The 17,248-nt window shown below is 36.2% G+C and overlaps 1 protein-coding gene across 1 annotated transcript in view; it reads right to left on the bottom strand.

The window, feature by feature from the left end:
• Positions 1–17,017, bottom strand: part of ANXA10 (annexin A10) — a 62,669-nt gene extending 45,652 nt beyond the window's left edge. Inside the window, exons 1-3 of the mRNA XM_055384141.2 lie at positions 16,952–17,017; positions 13,935–14,016; positions 2,504–2,598 (exon numbers count right to left, since the gene is read on the bottom strand). Of these exons, the coding sequence (XP_055240116.2) occupies positions 2,504–2,598; positions 13,935–14,016; positions 16,952–17,017 (243 nt within the window). The remainder of the gene's footprint in view (positions 1–2,503; positions 2,599–13,934; positions 14,017–16,951) is intronic.
• Positions 17,018–17,248: the final 231 nt, after the last annotated feature.

The raw sequence follows: 17,248 nt of genomic DNA, 5'->3' as shown, positions 1-17,248 counted from the left end.
TAGCCAACCCCTGGCCCACGCATGCGCACTGACTAATAGTAAGGGAGGGCCCCACAAACCTGGGGTGGAAACTAGGCAGGGAAAAGGCAAGGGCTTACGGCAGAAGCAGAAAAACTAGATAATGAAAAAAGGCAGAGACTTGACACAGAGCAGGGAACGTGAAGAAAAATCCAATGTTATAAAAACCCAACACAGGACTCTCTGTTGGCCCATTCTCTTTCAGCAGCCTGCTCTGCCTCATCTTTCAGAATGTCCTGTCCCTTTAAATAAACTCTCTGCTCCCTCTTTCCCTTCAAGTAAAGATTTCTGCTGTCTTTGAATTGTCACTTGGCCATTATCCTACTCCCAAGATGATCAAGGACCGAGGATTCCCCATACTTTTTAGTAGCCCATGGAAACACGGATGTTTGTAGGGAGAAACAAGATAAACACTCAAGGATTAAAGTGGCAAAGTGATGTGTGAAAATTTAGATTTTGAGTCATTCTGGCTACAGTTTGGGGATAGACTGGAGTGGGAAGGGACTAGGGGTAGACAGGACCATTTAGGAGTTTCAGCATTAGTCTGGGCACAAAATGATGACGATCTAAATCAAGACTGTGTAAGTGAGTTTAAAGAGAGAAATGTGTGAAGAGAAATAATTGACAGAACTTGCTAACTGATTATAAATGACAAGGGTATTTCAGAGGAAAGAGGCAAACATGACTTCCAGTTTTCCAGGCAGTGCAATTTAGTGTATCAGCCAAGGTTTTCCAGGAGGTATGAATTATTCAGCAAAACTGAGGGTTTCACAAACTCTGAGACTTTATATGTACAGTGAAAAGTTCTTCAGTGGAGTATAAATTCTTTAGTAGATTTTAAATTCCTTGAGTGTATCTACTTCATTTTAAAATTGTTTTAATCTGCTTTAGCATAGTTTTGTAGAGCTTGATAAAGTAATGTTTTCAGTCTAAATTTAACCTGATTTGTAAAAAGCAAAAATGTATGTAAACCTTTGGGTTAAAAAAAAGTTACTTAAAAATGGCATTTCTTGTCTGGGCACAGTGGCTCACGCCTGTAATCCCAACACTTTGGGAGGCCGAGGTGGGCAGATCACCTGAGGTCAGGAGGTCGAGACCAGCCTGGCTAACATGGTGAAACCCCATTTCTACTAAAACTACAAAAAATTAGTTGGGCGTGTGATGCAGGCCTGTAATCCCAACATTTTGGGAGGCCGAGGTGGGCAGATCACCTGAGGTCAGGAGGTCGAGACCAGCCTGGCTAACATGGTGAAACCCCATTTCTACTAAAAATACAAAAAATTAGCTGGGCGTGTGATGCACGCCTGTAATCACAGCTACTCAGGAGGCTGAGGCAGGGGCATCGCTTGAACCCAGGAGGCAGAGGTTGCAGTGAGCTGAGATCACGCCATTGCACTCCAGCTTGGACAACAGGAGCGAAACTCCATCTCAAAAAAAAAAAAAAAAGGCATTTCTTATATCACTATGCATATTAAAACAATGTTAGATTACCAATGATACAACTTTTATAGTTTTTATATTCTCTTTCAAAAGAAAACTAGTACTGGTGTAGGTGGAACATAGGCTGAGGTAACAGTTTATGTGGAAAAGAAGATATCACTGGTCTTCTACTTTGGCTTACTTCAACTAAGGTCACTACTGATAGTAGCTTTTGGATTATTAATTCAATCTAAAGCTGAGGGATATCTTTTATTTCATCTACTATAGTTATTCAAAGACTGGGGTTTAGAGATGGAGTAAATTTACATGGATTAACTCTACAGAGAAAGTTTTATGATAATGTTTCATCGATAAAGCTCAGCTGATGAAGTAATTGTTGTTTCAGGCACTTTTGGCCTGAAGAGTTTTTGTTCTGAATTTGTGGTTTAAATGCATAGCAAAAGCAAGGAATCTTTAATGGTACTTGCTTTGAAATTACAGTGTGATTACTTTAAAACACTATGGATAGTTTTATTGCCTTAAACTATTTTTAAACTGCCATTCTTTTTTAATGGTCTCTATAGCTGCATGCTGGTGAAAGGAAAAGCTAGTAGAGAATTCACTTTGGTTGAGAGCTGGGTGAGGACCTGCAAGGAACTGTAGGAAAAGCTGTTATGTTTTGACCTGGTGATCATTAATTTTTTATATGCCTTCCCTAAAGCTCTCCACAGGGGTGTTTCCAGCACAACACTTTAAGCCTAATTGGACCCACTGGCAATGTAAGTTCATCAAAACTTTTCATTTGGGGACACTGAATGATTTTGGGGAAAGAACTTGTGGTCACTCGTCACTGTGAGTGTGAACATTATCTCACATGTATATTTGTTTCATAATATAGATTTTATTCCTTGAAACATGTAAGAGGAATATGAACTGTTTCTGACATATAATGATGTCTGAGATATTTGCAATCTGTGAGATTGAAAAAAAAAATACCTATTATCCGTGAGTATGGTTAGTTCTCAAGAGATTGCCCTAGAAATAGGTCAAGATAAAGTGGCCTTACCCGGCCATACATGCTCTGGTATGCCTCTGCAATCATCATCCTTTGTGCATTGCAGCGCTGAGTCAGAATGTTGATCAGCATGTCTTTGTCACAGTCTGGAAAAGAATAATATTTGAAGATTAGTAAAGTTGCTACTTTGTAGTTGGGAAGAATCCTTTATCTAACGATCATAACCAGTATGCACGCATTATCCCTGATGGTATTTTACAGCAGGGAACAATTTTAACTAAAATTGGAAATCATGTAATGATGCTTGATGAAGCCTGGATCCTTCCTATCTCCTAATTTAGTGCCATTACTATAAACTAGGCATTGAAGGAACATTCCTCAAAATAATAAAAGCCATATATGACAAACTCACAACCAACATCATACTGAACAGGGAAAACTTTCCCCCTGAGAACAGAAACAATACAAAGATATTTCCTTTCTCCACTCCTATTCAACATAGTACTAGGAGCCCTAGCTAGAGCAATCAGGCAAGAGAAAAAAATAAAAAGCACCCAAATTGGAAAAGAGGAAGCCAAACTATCTCAGTTTGCTGATGATATGATCTTACCATCTTATAGAAAACTACAAAGACTCCTCTAAAAGACTCCTAGATTTGATAAATGACTTCAGTAAAGTTTCAGGATACAAAATCAATGTATGAAAATCAGCAGCATTTCTATACACCAACAACAATCAAGCTGAGAACCAAATCAAGAACTCAATTCCATTTATAATAGTTACAAAAAATAAATAAAATATCTAGGAATACATTTAACCAACGAAGTGAAAGATCTCTATAAGGGTAACTACAAAACACTTGAAAGAAATCATAGATAGCACAAACAAATGGAAAATTATTTCATGCTCATGAATTGGAAGAATAAATATCACTAAAATTATCATACTATCCAAAGCAATTTACAGGTTCAATGCAATCACTATCAGCTTATCAGTGTCATTTTTCCCAGAATTATGACAAACAATCCTAAAGTTCATATGGAGCCAAAAAAGGGCTATTGTGTAATAGCCAACACAATCTTACACAAAGAGAACAAAGCCACAGTCATCACATTACCTATTTCACACTATACTACAAGGCTATAGTAATCAAAACAGCATGGTACTGCAATAAGAACAAGAGAAAACAAATAACTCCATTAAAAAGTGGGCAAAGGATATGAACAGACTTTTTTTTTTCCAAAAGAAGACATACAAGCAGCCACCAAACATATGAAAAATGCTTAACATCATGAATCAGCAGATAAATGCAAGTTAAAACCACAATGAGATACCATCTTACGTCAGTCAGAATGACTATTATTAAAAAGTTAATGGCCAGGCACGATGGCTCATGCCTGTAATCCGAGCACTTTGGGGGGTCGAGGTGGGTGGATCATGAGGTCAGGAGATCGAGACCATCCTGGCTAACATGGTGAAACCCCATCTCTACTAAAAGTACAAAAAATTAGCTGGGTGTGGTGGCGGGCACCTGTAGTCCCAGCTACTCAGTAGGCTGAGGCAGGAGAATTGCTTGAACCTGGGAGGTGGAAGTTGCAGTGTGCCGAGATCACGCCACTGCACTCCAGCCTGGGCAACAGAGTAAGACTCCATCTCAAGAAAAAAAAAAAAAAAGTTAAAATAACAGATGTTGGAGAGGATGTGCAAAACAAGGAATGCTTAAAGACTGTTGGTGGAAATGTAAATTAGTATGATCTTTGTGGGAAACAGTATGAAGACTTCTCAAAGAACTAAAAATAGAACTACCATTTGACTCAGAAATTTCACTACTGTGTGTACATACTCTAAGGGAAAGTAATCATTATATAAAAAAGATATTTGCATCTATATGTTTATTGCATTACCATTTATAATAGCCAAGATATGTAATCAACCTAAGTGTCTATCAACAGATGATTGGATAAAGAAAATGTGGCATATAAACACCGTGGAACCATGGAATACTACTCAGCTATAAAAAAGAATGAAATCTTGTCTTTTGCAGCAACATAGATGGAATCAGAGGCCATTATCCTAAGTGAAATAACTCAGAAAATGTCAAGTACCATATGTTCTCACTGATGGGTGGGAGCTACACGAAGGGTACACATGGACATATTGAGTAGGATAATAGATATTAGAGACTCCAAACAGTGAGAGGGTGGAAGAGGGGCAAGGGTTAAAAAATTACCTATTGGGTATGATGTTCACTATTCAGGTGATGGGTATACTAAAAGCACAGACTCCACCAGTATGCAGTATATGCATGCAACAAATCTGCACTCGTACCCCTTAAATTTGTAAAAAAATATTGAAAGGAAAATAAAAATCCAATCAAAAGTACAGGGGAGTGAAGAAAATATAATGTCTCTTCAATCAGCTCTTACTCCACTAAAAAATGGCTCCTTGACCTTTAAGCTGATTAGTGTTTAAATGGGAGCAACATCTGATATTTGGATTTAGGTCACTGCCTGGCTACCCTGCACAACTTTGGGACACTGCTCTCTGCATCCCAGCTGCTCTAGCTCCAGCCTTGGCTAAAAGGACCCCAGATATATCCCAGGCTGCTGCTCCAGAGGGTGAAAGCTGAAAATTGCCAAGGCTTCCACATGGTGTTGTCTGTGAGTGCATGGACAGCAAGAGTTGAGGTTTTGGAGCCTATGCCTAGATTTTAAAGGATGTATGGAAACACATGGATGTCCAAGCAGACGTCAGCTGCAGAAGCAGAGCCTTCATGGGGAACCTCTACTAAGGCAGTGTGGAGGAAAAATGTGGGGTTGGAGCCCCCACACTGGGACACAGCCTAGTGGAGCTTTGAGAAGGGGGCCACCATCCTTCAGATCCTAGAATGGTAGATGCACTGACATCTTGCACCATGCACCTGGAAAAGCACAGGGAGTCAACACCAGCCCTTGAGAGTAGCCGTGGGGACTGAGCTCTGCAGAGCCATGGGGGCGGAGCTTCCTGAGGCCTTGGGAGCCCACCTCTTGCATCAGTGTGGCCTGGATATGAGACATGGAGTCGAAGGATATTATTTGGGAACTTTAAGATTCAATGACTGCCCTGTTAAGTTTTAGGCTTGCACAGGGCCTCTAGTCCCTTTGTTTTGGCTGATTTTTCCCCTTTGGAAAGAGAGTATTTAGCCAATACCTGTGCCCCAATTGTACATTGGAAGTAACTAACTTGTTTTTGATTTTACAGGCTCATAGGCAGAAAGGACTTGCCTTGTCTCACATGAGACTTTGGACTGTGGACTCTTGAGTTAATGCTGAAATGAGTTAAGGCTTAGGAGACTGTTGAGAATGAGTAATTATATTTTGCAATGTGAGAAGAACATGAGATTTGTGGGGGGACAGGGACAGAATCATATGGTTTGGATTTGTGTCTCTTTGCAAAGCTCATGTAGAATTCTAGTCCCCAGTGTTGGAGGAGGGGCCTGGTGGGAGGTGCCTGGATCATGGGGGCAGATTTCCCCCTTGCTGGTCTTCTGATAGTGAGTGAGTTCTCATGAGATCTGGTTGTTTAAAAGTGTGTTGCAACTCCTTTTCCTCTCTTCCTTCTTGTAGGAAGGCCATGTCGGATGTGCCTGCTTCCCCTTTGCCTTCTGCCATGATTGTAAGTTTCCTGAGGTCTCCCCAGCCATGCTTCCTGTACAGCCTGCAAAGCCATGAGCCAATTAAATGTCTTTTCTTTATAAATTATGTAGTCTCAGGTAGTTCTTTATAGTAGTGTGAGAATTGACTAATATTGTGTCTTTTTTGTTGAATAGAGAGATACGGCTTATAATGAACATATATTAAGGAGGGAGGAGTAATAGAGAAGGAAATCATGAAAGTACAAGGCATCCGTGTGCTTCTGAGGGATAGCGTGAACCTGTCATGCTTTTCATGGAACACCTACCACCCTGTCTATCTCCTCCCTAATATAGACTGTTTCTGATCTGTGTATCCTTCACTTCCTCATGTACCAACACACCAAGCTAATAGATCGGTTTAGTGCACAACTAGTTTAGATGAATTTTGTAGTCATAGTAGAGTCAGCAATATGACATTAACCTTTCCCTTAGCTTGACTAAAATTTAGATAAGTTTCTTCCCAACTACAGGCTCCTAACCTCCCTTTTATTAGAGCATGTATTTTAGAAAACATGCAATTTTAAATTATTTCTCTGCCTCTTAGAGATGTAAGTCTCCTCCCAGCCTCTTGCAGTTTGACAACCCAAAATTGTCTTTCTCAGGGATGTGGGAGCCACCCTTTTGAAATGTCATCATTGGGAAGATAGAAACTGTATTTCCTATTTCCCATGGTCTGTGTGAGGACAGGAACCTGACTTTGTTAAGTGCCAATTAGCAATCACAGATAGCCTAATCACATTGACCAATGCCCTCCCTGCCCAACATCCTTTAGTTCTTTCCTACTATCTCACCATACTGCTTAAAAACTCTCTTGCCTTTGTTTCATAGGATTTGAGTTCACTCTCTCTCCCTTCTTGCAATAGTCTTGATCCCTACTGCAGAATCTTCCTTGCTGTTTAATTCTATCTGGTATAATTTTTCTTCAACAAGGGAAGATATATAATGGAGATAACGAGAAAAATGAATTGAAAAGCTAGAATGTTAAGCAAATCATCTTTTTTGAAATTAAGTCCCTCCTGGATGGGCTTAGGATCACAGGAAGGCTATGAATAAGGTGCTGAAATATCCAGCGAATGAGAACAAGTGTTAAGAATTAACATAGATGACTGTATCACTGAAAAGCAGGGGGAGCATCAGGGTATTTTATGCACAAATGGTCTGAAAGCTGTAACAGGGAGGGAGGAAGGCCTAGAATTGGCTTCAAAGATAGAAATTAACAGCTACTGAGAGAAAAGGCAGACTCCACTGAAAAGGCATAGAGAAAGGTGATGTCTGGCTCAAGCCTAGTTAAGACCCTGAACTAAAAGGCAAAAACAAAAAACAAAACAAAACAAAACCTGTAGAGGAATCTGTTAATGGCATGATGGACATTCTAAAGTGAACATATATTTAATAATAAATAGAAGATTTTAAAATTACTTTCTTTGTCTTATTCTTACTATTATCACATTTATGAAATTATTATAGTCTTACTTTCTGTTCTTGTTCTGTTGAGATTATCCACAATCTAGCGCTCTGAATTGCTCTATTAAGTTTTCATAGCAATTCTTGTTTATTTATTCTTCCAGAGATATTTTATATGAATCTCAATAATTGTATTACAATTTTTAAATTAAAATAACTGTAAATTTAGGAATCAATTTTGTAAGTGTTGTCTTTCTGTCACTTACATGATATTTCTGCCAACCTATTATTTAAGGTTTTTTCTTCTCTAAAAGACTTAGTAAAGATTTGTGGAGCTTTTTGCTAATGACAAGAAGGTTTATTTTGCTAAAATATATTTGCACTTCTATTGATATTCCCAGTTATGTTATTTTTGTTTTATTTCCTAACACATAATTGCTTAATTGAAGAAGTGATATTGATTTTTGTGTTTACTTTGTATACTGAAAAGTTACTGAACTCTCTTATAATATTAAGTAACTTTTTATTAAACTTGAATTTCTAGATATATAACCTCTTCTTCATATAATCACAACTTTGATTTCTTCTTTGTAATCATTATATGTTTTTTTCTTTCTTCTCCTAGTGCTTTAGGTCAGGGATTTCTAAATAACATATCTTTTTCTGATTTTAATGGAAAATTTGGGCATAATGAACCATCATAATTTTATCAAATTTTATTTTGTACAAATGACTCTTGTTGTATGTGGTATTTATATTCTACAAATTTGCCATGAACACGCCATGAACACTGAATTAGTAAATACTGAACTATTGTTCCAGGGAAAATGCAGGGTTAGGTTTCTGTAACCCTGTGGTTACAATATTTTTTGTCAACTGAAATGTCATTTGCATTATGTTTGTTTGCCAATGTCCTTATGAAACAAGCCAGTCTTGTTAGCATTGAAAACTATGCTTCCACATAGCCTTCTCCCGTATAAACATTTAAAAGATATTTTTAAAGCTCTTCTATAGCCTCCTGATCTACAGAACTTTTCTAACCTGCCACCCAACACTGCTTTCAAAAGAAAACTGACCACTTTGATTATTTTTTAAAATTATTAATTTTGTTATCAGTTATCGTCTCATGAACCCACAAATTTAGCCATTTTTCATCTTTTCCATACTTCATAACATAGAATAGATGTTACTTCAGCATTTTCCAAACAGCATCGTGCAGAGATCGATACATTTTCTATTCTTTTTTATGGATGTATTATTTTATTAATTCATTAACATTAAACTCATGGCCAACAGTACTATAATTCTTGAATTTAGTTTATGTAACACACATATTTTTTTCTTGAATACTTCTTTTTGTGCATAGGAACACACTAGGCGGTACTTCAGCACTATGCTTGGGGCCATTTTAAACAGCACAATCACCAAGCAAAGCATAAAAATGCAAAATTGTGTCACTACACAGATTGCATAAAGGACTTATTTACAGCATGAAAGCTAAAAGAAGACGGCAGAGGTCACCTTGTTTGATTTCAACCAGCAATATGCATTCTAGTGACTAAAATTTTTCACCTCTCTGCACGTCTGCAAATGACCACGAAATATCTGTGCATATTGATTTGGGGGTTATAAAACAATTTTAGTGAGTAGATAAATTTGTAAATATAGCATTTGTGAATAATGAGAATTGACCGTATGGTCAAATAGGTAAAAGTGGCCTCCTAGGCAAGAAAATAATTATTACTAAAATTTAAAATTATTCCTTAATTTTTTATTTTTAATTTTTGTGGTTACATAATAGGTATATATATTTCTGGGGTACACAACATGTTTTGATATAGGCATGCAATATGAAATAAGCACATCATGAAGAATAGGTTATCCATCCCCTTAAGCATTTATCCTTTGAGTTGCAAACAATCCAATTACACAGTTTTAGATATTTTAAAATACACAGTTATTATTGCCTATAGTCACCCTGTTGTGCTATCAAATAGTATGTTTTATTCATCCTTTCCAACTATTTTTTGTACCCATGAACCATCCTTGAGTCCCCAGCAGCCCTCCACTACCCTTTACAACCTCTGGTAATCATCCTTCTACTTTTTTATGTCCATGTGTTAAATTGTTTTGATTTTTAGATCTCATAAATAAGTGAGAACATGCAATGTTTGTCTTTCTGTGCCTGGCTTATTTCACTTAACATATGATCTCCACTTTCATCCATGTTGTTGCAAATGACAGGATCTCATTCTTTTTTATGGTTGAATTGTACTCTGTTGAGTATTTGTATTATATTTTCCTTATCCATTCATCTGTTGATGCACAGGTTGCTTCCAAATCTTAGCTATTGTAAATAGTGCTGGAACAAACACAGGAATGCAGAGCTGTCTTCGATATATTGATTTCCTTTCTTTTAGGTATATACCCAGCAGTGGATTTTCTGGATCACATGGTATAACTCACTTTTTAATTTTTTTGAGGAACCTTTAAACTGTTCCACATAGTGGTGGTACTAGTGTACATTCCCAGAAACAATGTACAAGGGTACTCTTTTCTCCACATTCTTGCCAACATTTGTTATTGCCTGTCTTTTGGATAAAACTCATTTTAACTGAGGTGAGTAAAATTATTTCTTAATAGCACTAAGTGGTCTACAAGAAATGAACATTAAAGACACAGAGAGATTAAAAGTAAAGAATGAAGAATTATATACCATGCAAATGCAATCAAAAGAAAGTTGGAGTAGCTATGTTAATTTTAGACAAAGAATACTCCAAAGCAAAGAAAATTAACAGGAATAAAAGGGTTATTACAAAATGTTAAAGGGGTTAGTTCTCCAAGAAGATAATAACAAACCTTAATATGTATGTGCCAAACAACAGAGTGCCAAAAGAGATGAGGAAAAAAATAATAGAATTGCAAAGAGAAATAGAAGAATCCACTGTTACAACTGGGCAATTTAACATCTCTAGAGTAATTTGTCAATTACTCTCTAAGTAATTTAAAAATCCAGCAGACAGAAAACCAGTGAGGGTATCATTGAAATGAACAGCACCATCAGTCAACGGGATTTAATTAACATCTATAGAACGCTTATTGCCACAGAAGCAGAATACACATTCTTCTCAAGCTACATGGAGCATTAACCAAAATAGACCACACTCTGGACCACAAAACACATCTTAACAATTTTAAATAATAAAAAAACCATACAAAATATGCTCTGAGGCCACAGTGAAATTAAACTAGAAATCAGTAACAGAAAGATGGCTGGAAAAATCCCCAAATACACACAGATTAAACAGCACACTTCTAAATACACATGGGACTAAGAAGAAGTGACAAGAGAATTTTAAAAAATTTCAAACAAATTGAAAGTAAAAATACGACTCAAAATTTATGAGACGCAGCAAAAGCAATGCTTAGAGAAAAGTGTATAACATTGCATATAGAGAAACAAAAAGAAATCTGAAATCAAGAATCTAAGCTTGAATCTTAGGAAACTGGAAAAAGAAGAGCAAGTTAAACCTAACATAAATAGAAGAAAAGAAAGATTAGAGCAATAATGAATGAATTTGAAATTGGAAAATCAAGAGAAAACATCCATGGCACCAGAAGCTGGGTTTTTTTGGGGGGAAGCATCAATAAAATTTATAGGTCTTACCTAGGTTAAGGAAAGAGAGAGAAAGCAAGAGAGGGAGAGAGAGACAGAGACAGAGAGAGAGAGAGAAAAAAAAAACTTACGAATATCAGAAACGAAACAGGAGCCATTACTACCAATCTCAATGGACATTGAAATCATAATAAAATATTATTAATAACTCTAAGACCACAAATTTGATAGTCTAGATGAAATGGATCAATTTCTTCAAAGACACAACCTACCCAAACTCATAGACAATCTGCATGGGCCCATATCTGTCAAAAACTTAAGTCGGTGGTAATTAATAACCCACAAAATAGAAAGCACTAGGTCCATATGGCTTCACTTATGAATTCTACCAAACTTTTAAGAAAGAAATATCGATTTTCTACAATCTCCTTCAGAAATTAGAAGCATAGAGAATGCTTCATAACTCTTTCTACTAGGTCGGCCTTACCCTAATACCAAAACCAGAGAAAAGCACAACGAGAAAAGAAAATTACTGACCAGCATTTCTCATGAGCATAGATAGATGCAAAAATCCTCAAAAAGTTTGAAAGTCAGATATAATAATGCATACAAAGCATTATATTTCATGATTAAGTGGGATTTATTCCAGATATGCAAGGCAGTTTCACCATTTAAAAATCAGTTAATGTCATCCATTGCATCAACAGGAAAGAGGAGAAAAATCATGTGATTATATCAACAGATGAAGAAAAATCACTTGACAAAATCCAATACCTATTCAAGATAAAAACTGTTAGCAAACTAAGAATAGAGGGGAACTTCCTTAACTTCATAATGAACATTTTCAAAAATCCTATAGCTAGCATCATACTTAATGATCAGAAAGATCAGGAACAAGCTGAGATTGTCCACTCTGAATAGCACTGAGCATTTCAAAAAAGATTAATTTTGACTTGTGTTCTCCTTTGTCAAGATTTAGGAATGTAGGTTAAAAATGACTTTGGTTGTTCAGGATCTCACAGGGCTGACCTAGCAATTACACATGTTAATATATACAAAATAAAAATGGTTATAAGAATGCATGGGCAGGAAAGTATCTTCAAGTGGTGATAAATTGGCAAGTAGACTGCACTGTTAGGGAATGTTAACTAATAAGTGTTTCTTTTTATAGATGATGAGTAAATTTTTATACAACTTAAAGCAATTTCTATCAAAGCTACTCACTTTCATTTATTTCAGAATATGTTTTTGCTTTCAGATTTTTCTAAATAAAACACAGTAGCTAAGAAAAACATTAGTTATTGTCTTTTTCAAAAACACTTCGCCAGAGTCATGGGGATGGATAGAACTTTAAAGCAATTTGAGCTGTGTTCATGCTCTGGCATGCTACAGTGGACACGGTGCAATCAAAGCCCAAAACCTCCTGATGCACTTCAGCCTAATACACTGACAAGCAAAAAATTATGATGGTCAAAATGAATCCTTATTCTGACCCTAAAATTGCAATGACAGGAACATTGAAACTGGAGCAAAGAAAAACTTTTTGGTGAACAGATTGCTGTGACCCATAGTTTTAAAGCAAAAATTGCACTCCTCAATAAAAAGTTAATTCATAACTTTGTGTTAACTTGTCTTTTTATTGTTCTAGTGATGACTGATATTTTAAAAGGCATGAAAGCATTGCAAACTCCTAAAGTCAGCTTTAGTGAGCATATTTTAAGTCCTCTATTGTTTTCCTATGGGATACTGCTAGTGAATAAAACACACAGATGTACATTCATGCATACACACACACAGTCAAGCTCCTGTAAAGGCGACCTTGTCTTTAAAGTTAAGAGCTTGCTTTCTTATGAAAGGTTTTGCACGCCTTATGCAAAGATTTCTTTTATGTTGTCTATGTTTGTCTTTGTGCTCATCAAGAGTCTTCTTAAAACAGGTTTTATTGTAGGAAACTATATGAAAGTTTAATACCTCCATATGATATCTTAAAAATTATATATATATATATTTTTTTTTTGTAAAAGAATCCCAAAATTTTCCTCCCTTCTTCTCTCTCTATATACTTTTTCTAAACTTTAGTCTCATTCATTACGAATCACCTCTATGTCAAACTCCAAGCTCTGCGAGTTCACAGTCCAGTCAGTAGGTGAGACAAACATAAGCACGGTGCAAATGAGATTAGGGGAGTGAGAAGTAGGAAGTAAGGTGCCTGGGGGGTTGGCATAGCTGATTGAGCTTGCAGTGCCCAAAGAAGGATTCAAAGAGGAAGGCTCATCTGAACAGATTCTTGAAGAAGAGAATTTAGATGAAAAGTAGACAAGAGAAGAAAATAACATTCCAGGCAGAGAAGTGATTGGGCCAATTTACAGAGATGTGAAAAGCAGAGTCATTTGGGGGAATAGCAAAAAGTTTGATTTGACTGGAAGTGGAAATAGCAAATAGCAAATGAAACAAGCTAGAAAACAGAAGCAAAGGTTAAAAAGAATGCTCTATCCTGGATTAAGGTGTTTTAGTGGAGATTTCATTTAGTAGTTAGTGATGAGGCACTTACGGATTTAAGGCAAACATTTTAAGATTAGGCTAGCAATTTCTAAAGGCAAATTTGTTCATCATTTTTGTCTTTTTATATTATTTTTCTTCTCATTCTACTTCTTCGCTCAGTTTTTTTTTGTCTAATCTGTATCTGTGTTTTGTAAGACATCAACTATTTTATACCCACAGTATAGTCTTAAAACAAGGTAAAGCAAAAAATAATCACAACAAAAGATGGTAGAAATAATCAGACTTACCAAATCCTTGGAGTGCTCCTCCTAGCATTTGGGCATCCATTATGGGATTGAAATTGGGAGCTGGGAAGATGGTTCCTTGCACCTGGTGGGAAAATCAATGAGAAAGTGATTGTAATAATTCATGTTAATGTTTCAACATTGTGGCCGGGCACAGTGGCTCATGCCTGTAATCCCTGCACTTTGGGAGGCAGAGGTGGGTGGATCACCTGAGGTCAGGAGTTCAAGACCAACCTGGCCAACATGATGAAACCCCGTCTCTACTAAAAATACAAAAAATTAACTGGGTGTTGTGGCGCCTGTAATCCCAGCTACTCAGGAGGCAAAAAAAAAAAAAAAGTTTCAACATTGTTTTCCAGACAAATGAAAATGAAAGTATATTCTGTGTGTTTAAATTACTACAAAACATACACACAAGGCCTGTTAAACAAATGCCTTACTTGTGTGTCAGTTGCAGAGAGAAAATTTGGTTGATTTCATTTTATCTGTTGGTCTCTACTTGTTTGCATCTATTATTCAAATAAGAGACTATGATACCAAAACCAATAGTAAAAAAATGGGAGAATCAAATTAATAATATATATCTTCTTGACAAACAGTAAGTTTTTTTTTAAGGAATGGAGATTATTTTATAGAAACTGAAAAAGGGTACCATATTGGTGGGATTCGTTTCATTCGTATGAATTAGAAATGGTACCTGCTACTACAGCTTTTTTCTGTATAAGGGACCCTAAAATCATATTAGAAAAACATAAAAATAATTGAATTTGGATTATGAGCTTCATAAAAATCCAGGTGATATAGATAACGCAGAGATTATCTAACCAAAGCTCATGGCTGCAGAGGTAAACATAAAAACTTGACTGACATTCTATCTAAATTCTCTCTCTTGACAATTATAAAATGGTAGAACATTTAAAGCAGGCTTGTGATCCACATGGTGCATTATTTTAGACTGAACCCGTCAGGACTAGGCACCATATAATCACACTCAGCACAATAGAGCTGTCAATCAAACTTTATTAAGAAGGGCAGCTCTCCCTGTTTGTTGTCAGTATGCCCAGACACATTGGGGAATTCATGCCTTCCCACAGCAGATGAGTCTTCTAGGCCCTGACATGAACTCAGACATTCCTATTAATTAAGTTAATTAATTAATGAGAACAGGACTGGACCATAATTTCTAGCTAAATGAATACACATATACTGATATCAAAATATTTGTAAAAGGAATTTGAAGGACTAAGAACTCAAAACTAAGAATTGAATTCAGTTTGGATTCTACCTCACTGATTAATAAATATGAAGTTGTCTATTTGAAGTAGACCAAAAAACATGATGATTGTGATATGTCTATATTTTTATTCTTAGAAGTACAACTAAATTAGTGGAATTCTTATTCTGTGAATTATGCAGATTCTTTCAATCATTATACTTATTGTATTTAATGTTTTGCATCAGGAAAACAAAACAGAAATAAATATATCAGACAGACTCACAAGAATTACCTTGGAGAAGAAGGTGTGGGGGAAAGAGCTGGTCCTAGATAAGAGGGTGTAAATTTCCCCCAACCACATCTATGAATGAATAAGCGATCTGGGAAGTGGGACTGCAGTGTTTCCACAGCTGATTGTATATGAGATGCAAAAGATAGAGTTGGAGGTGGTAGCCACAAGGTTACTAAGTAAGAGAGTGATACAATTTGATTTGAGTTCCAGTGGTAACACTTTATAACAATGTAAAGAATGAAACAAAAAGAAGCAATACAAGTTGCAAGAGTGGGTAATTTAGAATGCCAGTTGAGCTATAATGTAAACCTGAACTGAGGCAAACAGCATGTTTTCAATAAATACAGATTTCTTGGTTAACTAAATGTAATTTAATCTACTAATTTTTTTTGAGACACATTTTAACTTAACCTAATAATGGCAGTTTACCCTGAAAAGTTACCTTGAACAGTCAGAGACTGTTTTAGGAGTTTTCCAGAATTTATACCTTTCGAACAACGCCCTTTTCATATGCATGATTTTTTTTTATTCTGGCCTTACAGTAAATTGGAAATTTTGAAAAAATGTACATTTTTCAATGTGAAAGTGAGAAATAATGTGTATCTGTATGTATTAAGATTTTTTCATTTCTTTGAAAGTGGCCAGATTTAGAAATAGTATAACTTGTCTAAGCCAAAATAAATTGTAATACCTGTCATTTCTATTTAAATTCTTACCACAAGGTAATCAAAATATAATCTTTGCTTCTAGTTACATAAGAATTTAGGTTTTGAAAAAGGAATAAAGAATACGCTCCTTTTATAAGACAGAATAAACAGCCACATAAACTTACTATACTGAAGAGCATGAGTAATTGTATGTTTAAAATTTAGTTCTAGAAACTATCTCCCCACCTCTGCGAATAGATATCCTTAAATGACAGAAAAATTTCAAATTTATTAATGCCTGAGACTGAGTACAGACTGAAAGAAAACACTTGTTTTGCACGTGAAGTTGAAAAAATTATTTTTACTATCTCATATCAATAGGTACATCAATATATGGATCATATTTCACTTATTCATAGCCAATTAGGTGGCCAGGATTCATAAAACCACATCCCTCCAGATCCAACATCCCTAGGCTTCCCACATTTGAGTACTTTTTCTCATGTGGCTTTTGAGTCACATGCACCTTGACAATCTGAGTGCCTCAAGACTTTTTGAGTTTGAAATGTCAGCTAGGCAGGGTGACAGTTTGACTAAGAAGACACCTGCTGGAGTGTGGGTTTCAGTGGATAATTCAGTATGTTTGAAGTAGCTTAGTTTTAGTGCAGTTGATACTACATCTCTAGTTAATTAAAGACTTTAAGAGTCCTAAGAGGAAATTGTACAGAAATCTTAGGATTTCCGTTCATGAGGCATTTACCCAGAACATGGCATTGACTTAACTTTGGAGCATTGCTCCTTGGATTTTACTTTGGACAGAACTAAATGCTCTAAATTCTCCTAAAGGTCTTCAGGCATTTCTCACCCTCTGCCTCATGTCTCCCAAGAGTTCTTCCAAAGTGGTTTCAATGGCTTTAAACACAGCCAACATTAAAGGGTGGATTATTGAGCACATTGTCTTCCTTACCCTTCCGCAGCTAACGAGCCCTTCAGTCCCATTCCCTCGTTCCTAGCCTCACAATAGTTTTCATGTAATTTGCCTTCTTTTAATTTCTGTTGTTACTACTTAATACAGACCTTTGCCAATTTTTCTTTGAGTTATATCTGATAAGCTGCCAAGTAGATCCTATTTGTCTACCAAAATGATCCTTCTAAAAGATCA

Source organism: Gorilla gorilla, chromosome 3 (assembly GCF_029281585.2).
Source record: "Gorilla gorilla gorilla isolate KB3781 chromosome 3, NHGRI_mGorGor1-v2.1_pri, whole genome shotgun sequence".
NCBI classification, from domain to species: Eukaryota; Metazoa; Chordata; class Mammalia; order Primates; family Hominidae; genus Gorilla; species Gorilla gorilla.
This window is presented reverse-complemented; position numbering and strand designations above follow the sequence as displayed.